Raw genomic sequence first — 23,354 nt, forward strand, 5'->3', positions numbered from 1 at the left:
GAAGAAATTAAAAGTTCCCTTGGTTTTGGAGAAAAAAGTCCAATTCTCAAGATGAGACAATTCTGAAGTAGTATTAGAAGGAAATATCTGTGTACAGAAGCTTTCTCAGGTTTGGGTTTTCTCTGGGAGCTGGGGATGCTCAGCCCCCAGCACGTCCCTGTAATCCTCAGCTCAGGGCTCTGACAGCCCCAGGGGCAAACTGATCACTGCACAAACAGAATCTCTTTAAAAACTTCCAGCAGCTTTTCTTACCTTGCCTTCCCTGCTTGGTGGATCACAGCAGCTCAGGTTTTTAACCTGGCAGTGCTGCTGGAAGCCCTGAGCAGGCAGCAGCAGGTGCCTGAGAGCAGAGCACAGCCCTGATGTCTCATTGATACCCGAGCAGAGGAGCATTGCAGAGGCATTTAAATAAAGTCATTAGTGCCTATCATTAGCAAAGAGAATTTTGAATGCAGATTTGTAATTAAATTTTCAGTTTGTTTATGTACACAAGTGCTCCTTCCACTTCCAGCCAACTTGAAATTTCTGAAAGGTAATTGGGGAAATATCTGATGGTTTTTGTGCCATCAGCCTGAGGAGCAGGGAGGGGGGATGCAGAAATGCCTGTGCCACGTGTGCAGGGCTGGGACCTCTCTGGGGTGCAATTGCTGCTGCTCCCACCTGAGCTGGGGTCACAGCTGCTCACCCCTGGTGACAAATGGCCTCTGAGCAGAGCCACCTGCAGCTTTCATTCAGTAAAGAAAAATAACTCAGCATCCTGCTTTCATCCTGCTTTATTGCATTCTGTTTCTAACAAAAGTATATTTGCAAAAACTGGGAAAAAAACCCTTCACTGATCTGGTTCAGTGCTTTTAAAATAATTGATATTAAATAGGAAAATATTAGCTTGTAGGTTTTTTTTTATAAGAAAACTTGTTAATTGTTTAATTATATGTCCATGGTGTTTGAATAAAGCACATGGCCTGGAATTGTATTGCTATGTATGGATTGTGGTAATTATCTAGCAATAAAATTAACTTCTTAAATATTACAAATGGCACACAGTCTCTGCAGCAGGAAGCAAAGGCAGTAAATGAAGCAGGATTTTGCATTCATCAACAGAAAATGTTTGTCATCAAATATTTAACCAATTTGAGTTCTTGTCATTATTTACAATAGAAACCTTATTTCATTATTAAAAGAAACAAATGCAGTGCCTCTCCTGTCTTTCAAAACAAAATTGTGTTTAGCACCTCAGTGAGAGAAACCTTTCACATTTGACAGTCTGTAATGGAGCTGGATTTCTGTTGCACTCAGGATTCTGGGGATAATTTCTGGCTGCTGCCCCCAAGTAGATTCCAGGAGGAACAAGGTGTTAGTGAGTTTGAAAATGAGAGGAACCTGCGTGGAAACATCCCTGAGTGATGCTGAGAGTGCTGTGTGTGTTCTGTTCCAGATCCTCTGTCCATGGGGCCTCAGAAAGCTCTGGAGACCATCGGGGCCAACCTGCAGAAGCAGTATGAGAACTGGCAGCCCAGGGTGAGTGTGGGCTGGGAGCCTGGGCTCTCTCTGCTCCAGGGCTGGAGCCTCTCCTCCACCCAGCCTGGGCCTTTTTGCTCAAGGGTTTCCAGGGGTATTTGTGTCTTGGAGCTTGTATGGCGGGTCTTTGTGTACAGTTAGACAAGAAAATTTCCTTTTTGTGCTTTCCTCGTGGCACATTGACAATTTTCAAATCTCAGCAGCCCGAGAGTTTAGCAGAAAATTCAAGAAGTGCCTGAAATGAAACAGGAGCAAAGGCATCTTGGAGCAAAGGTGGGAAGAGCCCATTTTCTGTGCTCTGTGCTGGGGAGCAGGGCCAGCTCAGGAGCAGCAGGCTCCCTGCGTGGGCCTGGTGGAGGCAGTCCCAGAGCTGGGCCGGTTCCCTGTTCCTGCAGGAAAGCACAGCCCCTGACACATTGCAAAGCCAAACACGTCCTGCTTTATTGCACTCCACAGGGCTCTGGAGCTTTCTGCAGTAATAAAGAGAAGTTGGTGTGCCATCTGCAATAAAACAATAGCAGCATTATTGAATTTCCTAGAGCTTTCATATAAATACTAATACACCCGCTTTGGGCTGCTTCTTGGGGGCTTGGAATGGTTGAGGAGTGGATGGAGGGAAGACAATTTGGGGAATACCAGGCAGTCTGGAGAAAAGAACAAATCATAACAATCATCTGAAGCAGCTGCTATTCCCGGGCTGGAGCTGCTGCCATCAGCACCTCGTTGGGAATGCACAAGTGCTGCTAATTGCTGGCCACGGATGGTGGCAGCGGTGGCCACTGTGTCCCCAGTCCTGTGGCACTGCTGCCAGCCAGTCCTTCTGTGCAAACGTCCCCCTTTCTGCTCACCACAAACAGCTTTTCCGAAAGAAAACTCTACAAGGGGTAAAGCGTGAAAATTCCTTGTTTCTGGAAGCTCCCAGGCTGCACAGCTGATGGATATTTCCTTCCAGGTCTTATTGAGCCCCTTTCTAAATAATTTATCAGCTTGCCATTGCTTGAAGTATTTGTTCTGATTAAATTTAAGACTTTGCTTTATTGTTGTGTAGCTACATAAATTTGTGTGCTGCGGGAGTAGAAACCACTTCAGCTGTTGTTTCCTCTGCAAAATCCTGCAGTTAAGCAATATTCAGTCATTTCGTGCAGTTCTCAAATGAAGATTGTACTGGGGGAGAGGGTAGGAGATGCCAGAGCTGTGGGCTCGATCTGTCTTGATAAAGACTTCCCCGGACAAGTACAGAGTCCTTGCAATTCAGTGCAGATATAATCGAATTGCTGGGGAAAAAGTGGAAGGAAAACCGAGGCAGCTCTACACTAACACCCCCTTGGGCTTGGGGCTTAAGTTTTACTGGGCAGGGAAGGGGTTAAACCTGAGGGTAATCCGGAAAGAGGCTCAATTACAGGGATCAAAGGGGCTGCTTAGGCAGCTGAGAATGGAAGGAGAGAAGGGAGTGAAAGTGAAAAGCACAGGACCCGCTAGAGCCTGAGAGAGGGGAACCTTCCCTGGGACTGCCCCTGGCTCTGGGGAGGGAATGGCTGCAGGGGCTGGGGGCACCAGCAAAGGAGCCTTGGCTGAGACAGAACTGCCCAGAATAAAATGACTGGAGTTCCTGTGGGAGGCTGCTTGCATGCTCTGTGTTTGAAATACTCAGGTAAGGAATGGATCATGTTGGAATGGGATTTCCCTGCTGCTGACCCCCTTCAGTGCCCCTGCAGAACCCTGGCTGTGGCAGGTGCAGCCCTGTGTTTAAAATATTTCAGTGTGGAATTGATCATGCTGAAATGGGGTTTATCTGGTGCTGCCCCCCTGCAGCATCCCTGGCTGTGTGGGGGGCAGCCCTGCAGCAGGTGCCCAGCCAGGGCACAGCTTTGCTGTGCTGGCAGGGAGCAGCAAACATTTCCCTGTTGTTGGGGTGTAAATTCAGTTTTCTTGGCAGCCCTGCAAAGGCAGGACGTGCCTGAGCTGGAGGGTGCAGAGCCTTTGCAGCCAGGGCTGTGGCCTGGGAGCTGCCAGGGCTGCTGGGCTGGGATGGGCTGGGATGGGATGGGATGGGATGGGATGGGATGGTTTGGGGGATGCAGGAGCTGGGGGGATGGTTTGGGGGATGCAGGAGCTGGGGGGGATGGTTTGGGGGATGGTTTGGGGGATGCAGGAGCTCGGGGGATGGTTTGGGGGATGGTTTGGGGGATGCAGGAGCTGGGGGGATGGTTTGGGGGATGCAGGAGCTGGGGGGATGGTTTGGGGGATGCAGGAGCTGGGGGGGATGGTTTGGGGGATGGTTTGGGGGATGCAGGAGCTCGGGGGATGGTTTGGGGGATGGTTTGGGGGATGCAGGAGCTGGGGGGATGGTTTGGGGGATGCAGGAGCTCGGGGGATGGTTTGGGGGATGCAGGAGCTCATGGGATGGTTTGGGGGACGGTTTGGGGGATGCAGGAGCTGGGGGGGATGGTTTGGGGGATGCAGGAGCTCAGGGGATGTTTGTGAGCAGGATTTCCTGCCCTGGAAGCCCAGCTGGCCGGGCTGCAGCCCTGCAGGGCTGGCTGGGGAGCAGGAGGTGTTCTGAGGCTGGGGCACGGAGCTCTCTCAGCCTCCAGGCTGTGTGTGAAGCACCCTGTGTGCCCTGGTCCCTGTGCAGAGCCTGAGGCTGAGCCAGGGATGGAATTGCTGCCTGGCTGGGTGCCCTGCTCTCCTGCTGGCCAGCTCCTGCCCCGGCCAGCCCAGGGCCCCGTGCCTCCAGCCCTGGGGCTGTGCCGTGCAGCCAAAGGCTGCCCTTGGATGAGGCACAGTTTACATAATTCAGGACCTGCTATGAAGTAGTCTGGACCATATGCTTATTAAATTTGCATGAAATTATAGATTTTTTTTCTCTCTTTGTTAGGTCTGGCTTTTGGCCAGGTTCTCCCTTTAACTCCAAACTGACCTGAGCACTCACAGGAGTTTTTCCTTCTTCACTCAGTCATTTTGCTGCTTCTGTTGGGATTTCACTGGTGCACAGATCATGCCAGTGGCACTCCTGCACCAGCTGCTTTTTGCAGTCCTCTCCTTTTTTCTCTGAGGAGCTTTCCCAGTGCTGCCAGCAAGGCCAAAGTCTGCAGTTCGTTCCTGGGAGAGGTGGGAAGGATGCAGGCACTCAGCTCCTGCATGGCTCCAGCTGAGCTGCTGCTCTGGGATCTTCTGTACAGAATCTCTTTTGTGGAATGTGGGGTTTCTACATCCTCTGAGGGGCAGCTGGATGGAGTGTGAGGGGTCTGCAGCTCTGTGGGATTGCCCCCAGAGCAGTGATTTGCCATCAGCACTCCCTCTGCACCAACCACCACATCCCAAAGAGCCCTCCCCCTTACACCCACTTGCCTACAGAAAACAAAGTCAATTACAGTATTGACTTTTTAATTCAAGTGCTACAGTTTTGCCTCCCTTTCTCTTCTCTGTTTCCTCCTTTTTCTCTAAGAGAGTCGTTGGGGCTGTGTTAATTCTCTCCTGGAAGGAGCTGATTTCATTAGAGCTGAATGGATTATACCTGAATGGGCATCCCTGGGGTGAGGGAGATCTCTGAGCCATGAAGGGGGATGGAAATCCTGCATGGGGAAAGGACTGGGGAAATCTAGAAGACAAGATTAAATAAACTTTTAGGAAGCCTTTGGGAAGGGTGGTTGAAAGCAAGTGCTGGTGATGGGGAATGCCTGCAGCTGGAAGGTGGCAGTTCTGCTGCTGCTCCTTGGGCAGCTTGTGAAGAAAGGGCTTTCCCATTTCTCTCTGATCCAGTCTCACCCATTGTGTGCTGCCTCCTGCCTGCACCAGGGAGCGATGGTCTCTGAGGGCACATCTCCCACAAGATGGATAAATTATCTCTTTTGTGGCAGGCCTTCAAGGAAACAGTGATTTTCTGATCAAACAGGCTGCTTCTCCCTCTCTTCTAGTCTGCTTCCCAACAGTTTTCTCTTCATTTCAAAGGAAGTACAGCCAAGATACTTGAAGTGGATCATTGAAAGGCTCTACCTTTTAGTGCATGTTGTCTGTTGTTGGTGCTGTTGTTCCCCTCATTAGAGATCTCTGGGCTTTGATTCCGTGTCTGAGGTTTCATTCCTTCATTGCTTTTTTCTGCCTAATTAATTGGGAAGTTGCTGCTGCACATCAAAGGGGGAGCATTTCCTAAAGAGTAACTACTTAAGCATGAAAACTAATTGAACACATGACCTAATTATTGGTCTCTCAGTGAGTCATACTTTTCCTTTATTTCTGTAGGGTTTTTCTTTTAAAACAACAGCAAATACTAATTGCTCCTGCAGAAGAAATACTGTAGAATTCCAAAGGGGAACATGGAAAAACTGGTGCTTGGTCTCCAGTAGGAGATGTCTGCAGATGTGGGAACATGCAAGAAGAAGATGAATAGGAAGGAAAAAACCAAAAAGACAGTGTGACCTTGTTTAACAAAACCAGGTTTTCCTTAGAGGACTATGTTTGTTGGTTTTCATTTCCCAACAGCCTCTTGAATTTGGCAGCTATTTCAGGCTCTGCAAAATTCTGCTGTATCAATCCTTTGCTGTCTTGTTAAAGATCAACTGTCTTCAGCACAAACCAGCAGGGTTTTTTTTCAGAGGGGGAAAAAAAAAAAAGTCTGCCACAGAAGTGGAGTCAACAAGTCTAATTGTGAAACCCAATGATTGCTGCTCTCCTTCTGTCTGAAAAGCTGTCGTGGTCAGAGTGTCACTGTCAGCCAGGGCTGCCTCCCTGAACACTGGGCCAGGAAAGCACAGATTTCAGGTTTGGCTGCTGAACCCAATGTGGGAATATGGGGAAATGAGGAGGAATGAGGCAGTTTTCTCCTTGGTGCTCTGCATCCCAGCCCTGCCTCAGCATGGCCTGGCTGGGGAGAGCTGGAGCTCACCTGGAGGTGGGGAGAGCCTCACCTGGGGCTCCTCCTGCCTGCTCTGGCAGCAGCTCTGCCTGGAAGGGCTCCTGGAGCAGGGATAACTCGGGATTTGGGAACTGGCTGTGCCAAGGGGCAGCTCCCTGCTGCAGCTCTGGGTACAGCTCGTGTTTGAATGCTTTTGATAGTGAGAAAAAAAACCTGATAAATCTTTAACACACCACTGAAAGTGGAAACTGAAATTGCAGCAGTGGTGTACTTAATACCGATTTTTCAGAGATTCTCCTGGAAAAATGAGTCACAAAGAGGAAAAAAATAGTTGCAGGCAGGGAGTGCTGTGTGTTGGGAAGCTGCAGAGAGCAGGCAGTGCCGTGAAGCTGTTCTGGGAGCTGAGCTGGCCATGCCCTGCAGGCAGCAGGGGCTGCCCCTCTGGAGCTAAGTCAGCAAACCTGCAAAGTCACTTCAGTGGGAAAATCCCGAAATCCTGTGGGTCTTTGCATCTGCTGCAAGGCTGGAGTTCTGTGGGCAGGGTGTGCTGGGAGGAAGGGGATCCCCCAGCGTCTGAACTCCTGCTCAAAGCCCTTGCCTTCCCCTCCACGCTTCTGGCAATAACTTCATTTCCCGTGTTTTATTCTTCATGTCTGTTTTGGTTTGTGCTCTGCCATCAACATGGGGCCAGAATTGGCAGGGAGGAAGGTTTGTGCTTTTGAGGGTGCTTTCCTGTGACCATTGATGTCAGCTTGTCAGAGATGGGAAGAAAGAGCTGACAGGAAAAGGCTCTTGGAGAGAAAAGCAGCTCTGCCTGGCAAAGCTGATTAACGTGTTTCTGTAATTACCACCCAGCTCTGGGTGACCTATTTACAAACACCTTGTCTTTGTGCTGGGGGGAGTGCAGAATCCCTGGCATGGGGACAGGGAGGAGCCTCCTGCAGATCCCTTGGCAGCACCCTGGTGCTCTGTGCCCAGTGAATGCACCTGGATCCTCTGGGCAGGGATGCAGGGCTGGAGGCTGGCACAGGCAGAGGATGCTGCGTTGGGAGCTCCTGCTAACAGACACCACCAGATCTGTGCAAAACTCAGAGATTCACAGAGGAAACTGTTCACGTTTTATTTATATTCCTGCTCCTCTCTAAGGCAGAATGAGGAAGTCCTGAGGTGCTTTGGTTTGAACTCCTTTCTTGTGGAGATTAACAAGGCATAAGCCTTGGAATGATTGGCTTTCCTTCTCCTGACTCATTAAAGTGTTTTTAATCAGAAAATTACTTCATTAAGCAATTACTTTGCAATCAGAGGAGAACTGAAATTACTAAACAATTATTTAGTATTGAGAAGATGAATTCTTGCCCTGCAGGGCCCCAGCCTTGCAGCTGCTCCCTGGAGCACAATGCACTCGGGCCAGGGTGTAAAGACAGCCAGTCTGAGAGTTCACCAGTTTGTACTGGTCCCAGAACCAAACTGGTACCAGTTTGTACTCCTGCAGCCTGAACTGGGCTCCCAGTAAGGTCCAGGTTTCTGTTGAACAAACAAGAAGGTGCAGAGCCTTTAAAGAGCTCTTAAAGCTGAGGTTCTGGAGAAGGACTGGAGCTGACACTGGTGCTTAGGAGTTGGCTGTTTGACTAAGCAGGTTTGAAAGGTGTGACCTGGGGTGTTCTTAAAATCCTGTTAGGGCGCCCTGTGATGTGACCCACCGAGCTGTCACCAGCCTGGGGGTGCAGATCTGCCACATGAGAGGCAGATTGGAGTTCTTTTGCCATTCCCTCTGTTTAAAAGCAAGCAGTTATTTACACAGCCCTCTCAGAATGGTTATTTGTGCAGAGAGGGAAGGATTTGTACCAAACGCAGGAGGCTGGTGGGTGGAATTTCTGTGAACTTTGGCACAAACCTGCGGTGTGAAGCAGCTTGTAACTGCTGAGGAACACACCTGTCTTGTGGATGTATTGTAGCAGCAACTCAAGGCTGGTTGTCCTGATTTTTGTCTTCCCTGTCAACATCAGTTCTCGTGAACAAACTGCTCCGAGGCGTTTTTTTTGGAAGCGTTATTGGATCCTGAGCCCGCACAGTGAGGATTAGGTACTTTGGAATTCATTTCACATTGGACTTGAAAGCAAGGTCAGAGACTGCAGAGGGAAGGTAAAGTCCCCACTGCTGGCTGCAGGCACAGGAGGGGATGTGCCAGGCTCAGAGCTGGCTCCTGCCACCTTCCTGTCCTGCCATCAGCAGCTGCAGCAGCCTCGGGCTGCTCCAGAGGGAATCAGCACGGGGGAGATGGAGAGGGGCTGAAATGCACCCAGACATCTGCAGGGGACTTGCCTCACACTGGAAGGAGTCTCCCTTTGCCTTCCTTTAGTATTTAAATTAAAGCATCTCAAAGTTATAATTTGTCTTCACTGTAATGAATATTTTTCAAGTTAGCAGTGACTAATAGTTTTATCAGTCATGTTTTCTCCTGGCCTGTGTTAACCAGGTTAAGCTGCTGCCTGTAACGTCAATTTGGGATTTCCAGCACACTCCCTTGTACTTAAATATGCAGTTTTTATTATCTTGGCCTAATCCTCATGAATTTGCATCAGGGTAATTTTATGTGCCCACAGCCTAAAATTAAAACACCTTAAAGGAGGTAAGGAAAAAAAACTCATGGTGTTTTTTTTTTTTAATATAAAATTAAGAAGCTTGGAGGCTGTGGATATGGTTCAGAATAATTTGTATTTGCATGATGTGTCCAACCCAAGAGTTATTGTGGCCATATCAGCGTGGGCTTGAGGTGATTGGGTTTGTGATTGATGGGCAGTGGGGATGAGCTGCAGTCACTTCTCACAGGGCTGAGCTATCTCTGAGCTTCTCACACAACAGGCTCGGGGTGTCTCTGCTCCCTGGGCTCTGCAGGCTGGGCTGGGATCCTGCCTGGCACTGCTGGGTCCTGCCCTGGCATCCTGCTGGATTCTGGGCTGGGATCCTGTCCTGGCACTGTTGGATCCTGCCCTGGGATGTTCATTGTGGAACTGTGCAAACCCAGAAGTGTTGGTGTGCAGCTGTAAGTGTGTCTGTCAGTGCAGGATCCCAGGTCTTGCTTTGATGCTGTGGTTCAGGCAGCATTAGAGTGAAATCAGGGTGAGCTGCAGGGCTGGGTTATTAATCCCTGTTTTGGATGAGCCAAAGAACAAAGTATTTTTGTTTGGGAGTGAAGGCTGTAGTTTTTCACTAGAACAGCTTCCCCCTCAGCAGGCCTGGAAGCAGGCCAGCCTGGCAGCACATGGAGACAAGCCCTGGGAGAAGCCTGTAGTAATGGAGTTAGGGAAGGAAATGGGTGAGTACAGAACAAGTGGCAGCGCACATCCTCCTGCAGAGCTCCTGCCCCCTCCCTGCCAGGGATGCTGGGGACTGTGCTGCATGAGTCAGCCAACAAAACAGATCCTCTTGGAGCTTCCCAGAGCCTTCCCTCCATGGACAGAATTAGGGATTCTCCCCCACCTGCCTGTTTTATCAGCAAGTCTTAATATATGGACTTTCCTCCAAATCTGTGTTGAGATCTTGTTAAATATCCTCTGGGAATCCAAATGGGTTTATATCAAAAAGATGCTTCCTCTCATCTCTGTGCTCTTTGATTTCTTTAGGAGACTCTACAAGATAAGAGTTTGATTTGAAAAGTCTGGCTTCTCATTAGAGATGCTGAATGGGCTCTTCAGTGCCCAAAGTGTTTGTTCATGGTTCTGTTTGTTTATTATTATTCCACCAACGTGCCCAGCACAGAGCTCAGCCTGGATTTCCTCTGGATGCCTTTGGTGTCATCCTTCCTGCTTTCCCCTTTCCTGGTACCCAGGTGGTTTCAGAGGATTTTACCATCTCCAGCTGATGCTCAGCAATTCAGTACTTGAGATAACTCAGTTTATACTTTTTGGTTCCTGGAGATGGGATGGGGCTGTGGGAACTGGGGGGTGTCACTGTGCCACCCACAGTGCTTGGGGATGGCTGCACCAGCTCTGGGCTTCTCAGCTTGCTGAAATTGTCTGGTCCTATCTTGGATTTTCCGTTTTGGGTTGGCTTTTTTCTTTTTGGCCATGTTCCTGTTTGTTGCTTAGATGCTCCAATGTGTTCAGGAGATTCAAAAAGTAAAATATAATGGTGCTGCTTTGCTGTGTGCACCACATGTTCATCCTGGCTGTGAATTTTTGACATATATGTGCCTGTTTTATGTGTCTGAGCCCCATTTTGTTCCAGACACTCTCAGGAACACGTTGCATCAAACTGGCAGCTGCCTCATGCAAAGTGGAATATGAATTAATTCAATTTTATGCTCTTCACTTAAAAGAAAACTTAATCCAGGATTTTTAGTGTTCATCTTTAACAGGTCTTCAAGCATCTCTGTCTGGGGTGGTTTTATCCTTTGCCTTAGAGTGAGATATTTGCCTTAGTGTGGCTGAACTTCCCACGGGAGAGCAGGGATGCTGATCCAGGCTGGAGCCCTGAGCAGCAGGGATGGGTTTGTAACTCAGCCAGGAGAGCTGTGTGGAACCTGCCCACCCTTGCCCTGGGAGCTGCTGGTGCCATTCCTCTTGGGTGTTAGTCCCTTACTTCTTTGGGAGCTTCTTACAGTGGAGTTTTTCCAATTTGGGCATTGCTCCAAAACCCCTCTCTTGGAATAATTAGCTCGCTTTGGTTCCTTTTAATTAAATCATGTGGAGTAGGCTGGCTGTGTGCATGGCAGAGTCACAGGTTTAATGTCTCCTCTGCTTTTGGAAACTGGGATGCAGATCTGCTCCAAGAGGCAGCTGCACCCTGGGCTGCTCCTGGGGATTTGGACTAGGAGGAAGCATCGCTGAGGATGAGGAAAAGCTGCATCTCAGACTTTGGGCTTTGCTGATGGCCCAGGGTGTGCAGGTGATGGGTTCTGCACTGGGCCAGCTGGGCTGGGACCGGTTCCTCCGGGCAATCCCAGCCAGCCCTGCTCTGGGGTTGCACGGGGCAGCAAACCTGCCAGTGCCAGGGACTGTGCATGTCCTGCAGGTGTGCAGTCATGGAACTGGCCTGGAGGGGACCCTGCAGACCACCCAGAGCAGCCCTGGAACCTCAGACACTGCAGCTGAATCGCCTCTGGTTTATTCCTTTTACTCACCACATGCAGTGCCTTGTGTGTGCCACTTGCATTTGGGATTCTTTGTCACCCAGAAGCTGTTTAAAAAAACCCAATCTCCAGCCAAATAAAGCTTTTATATCTCATTATGGATTCTGGGTAGGAGCATCCTTCTTCTGCAAGGAGGTGTAAAAGGCAGTTTCAGTATAAAATACTGAATGTTGGAGTAGTTTCTTCTGTGGATAAATTTGGAACGCATTCAGTAAGGTATCTTAGGGATAAAAGGGGAGTGACTTCAGGATTTGTTCTGCTGAATGAGAAGGGGATGGATGATGTTAGAGCTTGTGAAGAGCAGAGGCTCTGGATGCCAGCAGAGAGGTTTGTCATACATTTTTCATACACTTTGTATCCTCTGGGCCAGGGCTGGGGCTCTGGCGTGGGATCACACACACGCTGTGGTCTGAGCCCTTCTGAGCTCTTGGGCTGCAGCAGAGGGAAAGAGGAAGACTTGGATTTTATAGCTGTGATGAGAAAATAGGTTCATCCTTATGTTTTCTTAAATGGAAAAAAATCCATCTCCCTGCTGACAGAGCCCTGGGGCTCCAGCAGTGCCTGCTGGGCTGGGCAGTCCCAGAGGTGATGGGAACCTGGCCTGGCTTCCAGAACTTTCCATTGCCACTGAGACTTGAGCAACATCAGCAACTTGAGTCCCCTGTTCTGTCACCTCTGGCACTCTGCACTCCTTCCTCCTCACGGGACCTGATCCTGAGCTGTTTCCTGGACTCAGCAGCTGGCAGGGTGAGCAGAGCCGAGTTTGGGAGGAGGTGAGGAGCCAGTTCTGGTGGCTCAGGTGACAGCCAAGCCTTTGGCACAGCCACGGAGCTGCTGCAGCCCTGGCTCCTCAGAAAAGGGGTCTCTGCCTGGGGCTCCTCCTCAGTGCCTTGGCCCCATTAAAAATTGAAGGGAAACCTGTCATTAGGTGAAGTTTCCAAAGCAGAGCCATTAATTTAAGCTCAAAATCCAGAGGACTGTGGGAATTTCAGCAGCCAGTGCTTCCTGACATTCCAGTGGGGTAGGAGTTGATGAATCCACTGAAGGGGATTTTCCCCTCTGGACAGACTCGTGTTGGAGAGGTCGCTGCTGGTTCCTGCTAGGCAGTAACACCTGGCTGTTTATTTTCCCTTCAACAGAAGTAAATCCCTTGTGAAACAAACAGGCAGTAATTTGGGAGGTTGTTCTGTGGGGATGTCAGGGGATGATTGACACTGTGGCTTCAGAGTGTCACCATCTCACTTCCCATTTCAGCATTAAACTTGGGAAATGTCCACGGCAGAAGCACTTGCTGCTACCCCCAGACTGGTTTCTTTTCCTGGTTTGGGTGCCAGAACTCCTTTCTATTGAAACTCCTCCCATTTCCTGCCAATCTGTCAGTTCAGTGTTTTATCAGTCCTGAAGTTCCAACACCGAGAGGTGAAATGTCTAAAAACCTGACATCCTGACTGTCACAAGTCAGCAGGGACAAGGCTGGCTGTGCCAGGGAGTGTTGCACAGAAATGGGAAATACACAAGCAGAACCTTTCACTGCCTGTGTGAGCAGAATAATGAGAATCTCCTGATCAGGCCAGCAGGTTATTGCCTTGGACAGGAGCTCTCCAGCGAGGCAGGAGGTGATCAGGAGCTCACACTCCCACTGAGGAGCAGCTGCCATCCCCACCAGGCTGCTCTGGCCGGGCTGGGACAGCTCTGCTGCTCCAGGTGAGGCTGAGGAGGTGCAGTGTCCTGTCTGTAATGGCACCAGGGAGCACAGGCTCCTGGCCAAACTGCAGGAAATAGCTGTCAGCAGCACTGATGGTGGCAGGAGGGCAGCCTGGCGTTCAGGGCAGTGGCTCATAAATCCAGGGGAAAACAGCCCCAAGTCTGGGCTTGCCACCTCTGGGAGCTGCTGGGGTGAAGCCCCTCGAGCTCTCGGGTTCTGGGGGGGATCTGTTGCCTTTTGCACTCATTAGTGCTGGAAAGCTCCTGCTGGGAGCTGGAGGGGAAGGAGTCAGCACCGTGACAGGGAAAGAAGAGCAATAACGATGGGAGAAAGAGAAGGATGGAAAAGGCGCCGCCTGGGCTGGTGTGTTACTCACATACCTGGTTCTTGTCGTAGCTCAAACTCCCACCTGAGTCCTGAGCTGGCACTAGGGCTCAGACTCTGCTTATTCACAGCTCCCTCCCCTCCTTTCCATTCCCTCCTCCTCGTGTTTCTCCAGGCCCAAATGATCTGTTTGCAGTTTGGAAATTGAGATCTACAGACTTCAGTTTGGGAGGCTGAGCCCACCTCCATTAACTGCGAGCTGTGTTTAATATTGATGCTCCAGGGACGTGAGGAGGGAGGGAATGAGCCTGTTCTCCTGAGGGAAAAAGCTGAAATTCCCCAGCACTCTGCTTTGGGTGGCTGCTGAAGCTGCCAGCAGCCAGGCTGGGATTTAAGGGGCACATTTTTGCAAATCAGTGTCTTCATCACTACTCTGAGTGGAGAGAGGAGGAGGTGAGGGCTCCGTGGGAAGATTAATGCAGCCTCTTGGCTTTCCTGAGTGCTGAGGTTCCCAGAAAGGATGAGGGTGTCACATCACTGCTTCTTGCTTCATATTTTTCCTCCTTTTGCTTGCTTTTCTTGGGTGTTGCCATCATTAAATGCTGCCATTCATTGTTCCCTCTCCCCTGCTGGCTGGAGACTCTGACTGTTAATTGAGCAGCTCTGTATCTGCTCTTCAGGCTTCTCAGATAAACAATTTAAGTCCTTCATCCTCTTTTCCTGTGACATTTTAAGTTTTTCTCGTCTTTGGCTGTCACAGAAAGAAACCTAAAAAGCCCAAACTTCTGCAGCCTTGGTTTGGTTTGTAGACAGCTCTTGGAGAGGTGTGTTTGTCCTGCTCTTAGACTTGGGTCTTTATTTCACTACATCAGATTGAAGGTTTTTGTTGTAATTCTGGGCTTTCAGTCTCTGCAGCTCTGGAGAAGACAGAAAGAGCCAGGCTTTTGTCTTTCAAAGGACAGTTGAAAGACTTTCTGTTATTATTTGGCCTTACTTCAAAAAAAATACACTTTTGAGCGTGACAAACCAGCTCCTACCTGGGTGTCTTGAACTCAGCCCAGCTAAGAGGGGTTTGAAGCCCTGGGGCTTTTGCCAGTTTGATTTTTCCTCCATCCCCCAATGTGCCCCGGGTTCAGTGTCCACAGGCACAGCTGGGGAAATACATTTATTTTTCCCAAGGCAAAGGGCAGTTTCCAAGGGCTCTCCATCACTCTTCTCCCTTCTCACCCAACTGTGTGAATGTCAAATTCCTGGGCCTTTTGTGTCCTTTTGTCTCAAGAATTGTGTTGACCTATACAATTTTCTGTCTTTCAGAGGGAATTTGTTCAGTTGGAGGTGTAGAGGGTCTGAACTGGAGGATTAGGCCGGGGTTATTTGTGAGACTGGCTAATGTTGGAACAGATTTCACCTTCCTAAGGCTCTCTGAATATTAACAATTGAAAAGTGAGTGAGCTGGGTGGGAGCTGGAGCTGTGCTGAGCTCCCTCCAGCCTGGTGTGTGTGGGTCCCACAGCAGCAGACACACTTTGCTTATCCAACCCCCTGCCAGTGTTCTGTGTTTCCCCAAGCAGCCAGTTCCTGTCCACACTGCTGCTGATGCCTGCAGGGGGTACCTGCAACAGGGGCTGGGCAGAGATAAAGAATAAAGTAGGGATTTATTAAAAGGCCTCACAGGATCCACCTTGGGCAGTGCAAGAGTCCAGCCAGGGCTGCACCCAAGATGGATGATGGGTCACGAGTTCTCACACTTTAAGAAGTTCTGGTCCATTTCCATTTTGGGGTTCAGTGTCCAGTTCCCCTCTGGGGGTGCAGTCCCATCCTCCCAGGCGGCTCTCCTCCATTTTTGGGCATTTTGAGCCTTTTTGTTGTTTGTGCTTTTTGGGCTGAAGTTGCAGCGGTGTCCTTGGTTCTGGGCTGGGAAAGGATTGTTCTGTGAGGAGAGCTGCTGGCATTGGTGTGAAATTCAGAGTTACAAAATGCAGGGCAGCCCCTGGCAGTGTAGCACTCAAAGCTGGGGCAGCAGCAGCAGGGGCTGTGGGCAATGACCGTGTCCCTGCTGTCCCAGGCCAGGTACAAGCAGAGCCTGGACCCCACGGTGGACGAGGTGAAGAAGCTGTGCACGTCGCTGCGCCGCAACGCCAAGGAGGAGCGCGTGCTGTTCCACTACAACGGGCACGGCGTGCCCCGGCCCACCGTCAACGGCGAGATCTGGGTCTTCAACAAGGTGGGTGTGCCAGCCCTGCACCTGGGGGCACAGCTGCACTCACTGCTGGGGCTGCAGCGAGCCCTGAGCCCGCCCAGGGCCACCCCCGCCCTGGCAGGGACACCCCAACTGCCCCAGGGTGTCCAACGCGCCCTTGGGCACTGCCAGGGACCCAGGGCAGCCACAGCAAATCCGGGCATGCTGTGCCAGGCCTGCCCACCCTCCCCTGTAGAATAACTCAGTTTCTTCATGAAGGAGAAGCCTGTTCTATATTTACATTGTTTATATTTATAAATATAAGTTATTTGGGGGTGTTCGTTAAGATGGAACCAGGGATGGAACCAGGGATGGAACAAGGTCCTTCTTATTTCCAAAAAGGGAGCTGTGGGCACTTCACTCTGTTGAAGGCAGCTTCATTGGTTTTCATTTTAATGGATCATTTGGAAAGTTGCACAGAGGCTAAAGCTGGAATAAATGTATAGGAAGTTTTAGAAGGTACCGTGTTAAACGTCACTGGTTAGCAATACGGTGAAACTCAGTTTGTTGCTTGGGAAGGGCTGTTGTATATGTCTGTCAAATTTTGTCTTTCTAGAGATGTTTGCATATTTTCTTCACAGATTCTTCTGGGACAGGTTTCTTGGTTTTGCAGGTGTTGTTGGATCAGTAAGGAGTAATGTTCTAGTTTAGTTGCTGTGTCCTGAGCAAATCTCAGCGTGGCTTCAAAAGGAGAAAAATCAACACGCCCAACTTCAGACATGTTTATTCTGACATTTTGAGGAGCTTCTCTGCAAATTTTAAATATCTCTGATTGTTCACTAAACAACTGGGGATGAAATCTGTCCACCAGCAGTTTCCAGTTGAGCTGTGGTTTTGGGAAGGGGCGCAGGGGAATGGTGGGAGCAGCGTTGGAGTAGGGATTTCTCCTCCAGGGAACAGTGTGTCCAGCCCAGCGTGGCAGCAGCACCAAAGCATCACCCTTTCACTCTGCCTTAACACCCCTTCTTGCTTCAAACAGCCTCATTTACATATCATTAGCAAATTTGATGTTTTATGTGACCCCCACGGTAGAGCTGGAACATAAAATTCTTCTGCTTGGAAATACCACAATATTAATCAGAGCCATAATCTGATCTTAGCTGGAGCAAGATGCCTTGGAAATAGAGAGGTAAAACAATGCCTGCCCATAAAATGTCCTTGATGAGATGTGCCAGAGCAGGATTTTATTGGAGCTTCCTGGCCCTGGAGTGTGCTGCACGTGAGGGGTGACCTTAAGGAAGGCTGTGCTGAGGACGGGCTGTTCGTGCCTCATCCCACCCCGCAGGGATTTGCAGAGCTCCAGCTCCCCAAAACTTCAGCTTTTACCAGCAAATTCCCCTATTCATTTGAGTGAAACAGCCCAAAGTGTAATATGTGGCCCAAGCTGGGTTTGGAAATGCCTTTCCCCTCCCTGCCTTACATAACACATGGTTTATGGTACCGCCTGTCTTTATCGACGCTGATACGTGCCCTTGAAAATTTGATTTTTGTAAAAAGTTTACTGGTTTTATTACAGCTATTTTAAGTCTCTTGAATTTAAATGAGAGTTATGATCCCATCCATCATCCTGCTGATGTTAATGGGAACATCACAGCTTTTCCTGAGGATTTTGGGCTGAGCTCAGGGTTGGAGGAACACCAGGTTGCTCTCTGCCTGCCGCTGAAAAGGATCTTGCTGGCAGCCACTGGCTGTTTGGTGGTGGCTCTTTGCAGGCAGGAATCTGTGGTTTGTATTTTCAGCTCACTTGGTTCAGGATTGGCTCCTCAGAGCTGGTTTTAAGTGGCTGATTTTTATCCTCTTGCCCCCAGTTATTTGGGGGCGTTCATTAAGATGGAAGACAAGGAACAAGATCCTTCTTATTTCCAGAAAGGGAACTGTGGGCACCTCGCTCTGTTGAAGGCAGCTTTGTTGGTTTTCATTTTAATGGATAATTTGGAAAGTTGCACAGAAGCTAAAGCTGTAATAAAATTATGAAGCATCTCGTTAGGCTCAGGCGGGGTAGTGCTGATGGGCTGCAGGGGCTTAATTAGCCATCCTGATTTATTGATGGGGTTTTCAGTTTAAGATGTTTGATGTTAAATTAAAGACAGCTGGTTTGCATCCTTTATCAGTGTTGCAGAAATTTGGGATAAAATTGGACTATTAAATGCTGTTTGGAGTTGTTAGCACATATCAGAGCTCTAAATATCTGAAAAGTCTTGGCAAAGTTTTGGGCTTTTTTTTTTTAGAGTTGGGTGTTTCAGATAATGCCACAATAAAATCTGCTTGTTGCTCGTGTTGACTTGGGCTCACATCCTCACTGTGGGCAGATACTGACTGAGATTTGTATTCATTAATCAGTCCAGTCTAGGTTTCATTCTGGGCTTTCAGAGTTGGGTTTGTGGGTGTGTTTTATCACCTCACCCCCTGCAGGCCCTGCTCCTTCCCCGGTGACTGCAGTGGTGCTTTCCTTTCCTCTCCTCTCCTTTGCTCCTGCAGAACTACACCCAGTACATCCCCCTGTCCATCTACGACCTGCAGACCTGGATGGGGAGCCCTTCCATCTTCGTCTACGACTGCTCCAACGCCGGCCTGATTGTCAAGTCCTTCAAGCAGTTTGCACTACAGAGAGAGCAGGAGCTGGAGGTGAGAGCTCAGCCCGCTGCCCTTTGCTGAGCACAAAGGCAGTTCAAGCTTGCTTTGCTGTGTACGCTGAAAAATGTGTTTAAAACTGTGTTGGAAGGCAAATCAATTTGCAAATAACTTTGCCACTCTGATCTTTCTGGTTCAGTTTGCTATCCCATTAAACTTGGAATGATTTTTAATACAAGCACTAATTAAATGTTAATGTTAATAGAATCAATTTGGGCCCTAATGGTCTTTTCTGTTGAGATGAATGCTGAGGTGAACAAGACATCATTTTTTTGGTTGCAAAACTCTGGTATCTGGGGCTGTACTTCGATGCAGTTGTGGTTTTGTGCCGTTGAAGTGAATGCAAAAATGTGGAAGAACAAAAACCTGATCCACACGGGGATCGTCCTGGTGGTTCCAGTTCTGCAGAGTGTGGAATGTGTTCCCAATGAAAAGCTGTCTTTGGCTGCAAATGGAATTAGTAATAAATTTTTTGAAGCAGGTCTGAAATGCAAAGTGGAAGGGAAGAAGTTGGAATGTTCTGTGCAGCCTCCCCCCTGCTGCCTGTAGCTCCCAGGGAAAGGACATTTGTAAAGATTCCCTTCTCACACTTCTAGGACACTGGATTAGAAACCCCAGAAATTCAAGGAAGGAATATTAATTAATCAGGCAACTGAGTGCCACAAATACAGCCTCCACACAGATGTTAGGTGTCCCTGCCTGTCAGTCCTTTCCTTTGGAATTCCAGATTTTGGAGATGCTTTAGTGGGGACTCCGTGGCAGGTGGAAATGCCAGGGTACTGCAGAAGACAGCCTGATGGCCTGGGATATGCAGATCGTTTCGTTATTCCTTCTCTTCCATGAAACAATTCCATATTTTGTACCAATGAGAAACTTCCCATAGTCTGTGGCTTGGGAAGAACGTGGAACTGCCAGACAGGATCAATAGAATTGGTGGCAGAAGTCAGAGAAGGTGGTCTGAATGTCCTTCCCCAAGTTTCCCATCAGCCTGGGACCTCACTGGGATATTGTTGGGGCCTTTCTCCTTTGTTGATCCAGTGCTCCCTTCAGCCCTTTGGGTTTGGTTTCATTCTGTTCCCAAGCAGGTTGAACAGGTCTGACTTCACCCTCCCTTTCTCTGCTGTCTTCACCAAGTTCCTTTTGCCCTTGGCTGCTGCTGAGCTCCAGAAGGACTTGGGGGGAGCAGCCCCAGGGGACCCCTCTGTGAGGCAGATCCAGGTGGAGGTTGTGCAGGAAAACCTCTGCAAGTCCAGCCAAGGGAGGAGGATGAGCACAGGGACAAAGTCTTTATGTCAACACATGTTCCATTCCAGCTTCTCTGGGATTCATCATCCTGTGGAATGTGTGAGGCTGCTTTAGTGCTGCAGCACAGGTTAACACTGCAGTTAATTTGGTTATGGAGACACTTCCAGGGTTCTGTGTCTGCTTTGCATTCTGTCCTTAGATTTGCTGAACTCCTGGTGCCTGGCTGGGGCTCCTGCTCGTGGGGAATGGAGAGCAGAGCCCTGCTGACAGACACGGCAGAGCGCGCGCGGCGGCGCAGAGCGTGCAGGGGAATTCATTTGGAAAATTATAAATTATCCAATTGTTCAAATTCATGAAAAGTGAAGCAAAGCTGCAACTCATGCTCCAGAGGGGCTGCCAGAGTGATCAGGATAATTGTTCCCCATTTCCCTGCAAGCAGATCAGAGGAGTTTGCTCTTCCTTTAATCTGCCAGAGGGATTCTCACTTCCTGATTCCATATCTTGCCCTAATGAAAAAAATGCAAAATGTTGGAAAGAGACTTTGGTGACTGAAGTTCACTTTGTTTACCTGGTTCAGAGAGGTGCTGGGAAGATTATTTATGTTTTCACTCCCTGAATTATTAGTCTCAAAGATCATATTCTGAGTCAAAATCTTAAATAGGAGAATCCCTGTGCTTTTGGAGGGTGGGAATGTTGGGCATTTTGGGTCTATAGGGCATTTGGACTTTACAGACTGAGGTTTGGTCTGCAGGGTGTCTCTGGGCTGACTCTGGACTTGGTTGAGTGCTGTTAATGAGGTATGAGTTAAAGCTGTGCTGGTGCTGCCACTGGCAGCTCTCCCTGGGCCATTCCTGACCTTCCCTGACTCCCCCCCTGGGGAATTGCCTTGTTCTCCACAGGTGGCTGCCATTAACCCCAACCACCCCCTTGCCCAGATGCCTCTGCCCCCCTCCATGAAGAACTGCATCCAGCTGGCAGCCTGTGAGGCCAACGAGCTGCTGCCCATGATCCCAGACCTGCCTGCAGACCTGTTCACCTCCTGCCTCACCACCCCCATCAAGATCGCTCTGCGCTGGTGAGTGAGACCCCCCTGCCCCTTTCTGGGGCACAGCAGGGCTTGAGGGGGCTCAAAAGCTGCTCCTAAAAGCTCCCCTGCCCCTTTCTGGGGCACAGCAGGGCTTGGGGAGCCCCAGAGCTGCTCCTAAAAGCTCCCCTGCCCCTTTCTGGGGCACAGCAGGGCTTGGAGAGCCCTAAAGCTGCTCCTAAAAGCTCCCCTGCCCCTTTCTGGGGCACAGCAGGGCTGGGGAGCCCAAAGCTGCTCCTAAAAGCTCCCCTGCCCCTTTCTGGGGCACAGCAGGGTTTGGGAGCCCCAAAGCTGCTCCTAAAAGCTCCCCCTGCCCCCACCCGGACTTGGGGGGCCCAAAAGCTGCTCCTGACCCAGAGCAACCCTGCAATATTGAAGAACAGCAGGATTTGAACTGGGCACTGGGGACAGAGGGTTATTAATGAGAGCTAGAAAGGTGAAAATATTGTTATCTTCTGCTTATTGTGTTTTAGTTTCCAGCTCAATATCTAGGTTTGCTCAGATTAAGGGGGTTACTGATCTGGGAATTAAATATCTGCTTCCTCAGAGAGCAGGAGTGGTACACAGTGCAATACAGCTCTCTGCAAACTGCCCTTTGCACAAATCACATTCCAAATATTGCAGTTGCTGTAAATAATGCAGTAGCTCTAAACAGTGCTGGAGCGAGAGGAAGGGAGTGATAAACCAGGGAAAGATGTTCTGGAATGACAGCCCAAGTTAATTAGGCAGAAAGTTAGAAAAGGCTGCTCCAGAGAGCAGGAGCTTTCCAAGAGCAGTGTTTCACCCAGCACCAGGGAGCTGAGAGTGGAGCCCCCAGAGCTCAGAGCTCCATTCCCAGAGCTCCTTCCAGCTGCTCCTCCCAGGTTTGTGCCTGGTGCAGAATGGAAAAGCTTCAGGGCATTTGCTGGGCAGGGTTTGAACAGGCAGGAGCCCACAGACACTGCAGGTGGTGCTGAGAAATTGTCAGCACAGCCCCAAGAGTTACTCACTGCCCTTTGGGGATGTTTTTGATAAATCACAACTCTTGAAACTCTTTCTGTTTCACATGGGCAGCAAACTGAGCGAGTTCCTGTGGCCAGGCTCTGGTTGGGTATGTGAAGTTCTGTGGGAGAGGTTTTTTGGTGGGTTTTGTTGGTTAGATCTGGTAAGAAAGGCTGGTTTGGGATGCTGGGATCTGCTCAGGAATTTCCCTCATCTCCATGGGAACCTGGCTGAGGGGCTGAGCAGGGCAGGTTCTCCTCAGGCCACACCTGCATGAGCATGGCAGATTGTCTGAGCTGTGTCTCAGGCTGTTTGACAGGAAAGGTGTTTGTAAAACTGCTCAGGGGGAGGGTTTAAACACCTCAGCCTCAGCTGGCTGGTGCTGGAGGTGCCAAGGGAGCTCCTGGGTAGTGAAGAATTTCCTCCACTTGCAGTCCAGTGGTTGTGGGGTGTTCACTGCACTCTGGGAGTTCTGCTCTCTGATGGAGGTTGGTGCTCCTTTTGTCCCCAGGTGATTGGCATTGTTGCAGGTGTGCTTTTATCCATGCACTCCTGTAAATAATAAGTGCTGCTGTGGATCATTGGCTTTTATGATGTTAAACACAACACATGCAAAACCAGACCCTCTGCTGCATTCTGAGAGTTTGAGCCAAGCTGTGTTGATGTCCTGAAGCTGTTCACCAAAAATCAACCCAGAGACCTTTGCCATTAAAACTTCCCTTTTCCTTCAGCTCAGCCCTTTTCTTAGAGCTGACCCAGAACCCCGTGGAACTGCCTTTGAAACACAACATTTGTGCAGTTCCAGGCTGGCCCTCTAATGAGGGTTCACACAGGGAATTTATGGGCAAGTGGAAGCTTGGATAAACGTTTATCCATGCCACGTTGTTCTCTGTAGCAAAGTCACTGAAGGACAGAATCCCTCATCAGCTGGGGCTGCAGCTGCAGCCACCTCTGCGTGATTCCAGGGCAGTGAGACTGATGCTGGGAGGAGGAGCAGGGTCAGCCAAGCCCTGGGGAGGTGGGCAGGGAGCTCCTGGTGCCAGGCTGCAGCCCCAGGAGCGTGCCTGGGCCGTGGATGCTGGCTGTCCTTGTGTGCAGTCGTGCTGACGTGCTCCAGACAGAGCTGGAGCTATATAAAGCTCCGGGTGAGGCAGGCTGGAGCTAAGCTGCAGGGATTGTTAATCCTGACGGATCTGGCTGTGGCAGGCAGGCAGGCAGGGTGGTGAGCAGGGTTTGGAGCCTCCTTACGCAGGTCCCGGTGCCTCGGGGGCTCCCCCGGGGCTGAGCTCAGCGCTGACTCATGTGCCATCGCTCCTGGAAGGTGCAAACAGCCACACTCAGCTGCCTGCGGGGCCTGGGGCGGGGAAGTCCCGTCCCTACAGAGGGGCAGGGATCCTGGAAAGGGCTGGAAAAGCCCCAGGCAGCCAGGAGCAGAGGTGGGGGCTGCTCAGCCTGGGAGCTGGAGATGTGCTCTTTGTCCTCCAGAAGGCACAGCCGGCATGGGAAGGGAATGAAAGGACCAGAGCCGTGCCTGCTGCTGCTCTCTTTAAGGTGCTTTGTATTCATTTCGCATTTGTGCTTGAGATTTTGGGGTTAACTCAGCCAATCCTGTGTCCCACATTGGTTTAGACAAACTACACTG

The 23,354-nt window shown here is 49.9% G+C and overlaps 1 protein-coding gene across 2 annotated transcripts in view; it reads left to right on the forward strand.

Moving 5' to 3' along the window:
- The window catches only part of RPTOR (regulatory associated protein of MTOR complex 1), a 99,575-nt gene that overhangs the window by 11,771 nt on the left and 64,450 nt on the right, over positions 1-23,354 (forward strand). For both annotated transcript variants that reach the window (XM_084218414.1, XM_084218415.1), the window contains exons 3-6: positions 1,436-1,518; positions 15,598-15,756; positions 18,250-18,396; positions 20,547-20,722. In XM_084218414.1, the coding sequence (XP_084074540.1) occupies positions 1,436-1,518; positions 15,598-15,756; positions 18,250-18,396; positions 20,547-20,722 (565 nt within the window). The remainder of the gene's footprint in view (positions 1-1,435; positions 1,519-15,597; positions 15,757-18,249; positions 18,397-20,546; positions 20,723-23,354) is intronic.

The sequence above is a fragment of the Fringilla coelebs genome (genome assembly GCF_963513975.1).
Source record: "Fringilla coelebs genome assembly, chromosome: 19".
NCBI lineage: Eukaryota > Metazoa > Chordata > Aves > Passeriformes > Fringillidae > Fringilla > Fringilla coelebs.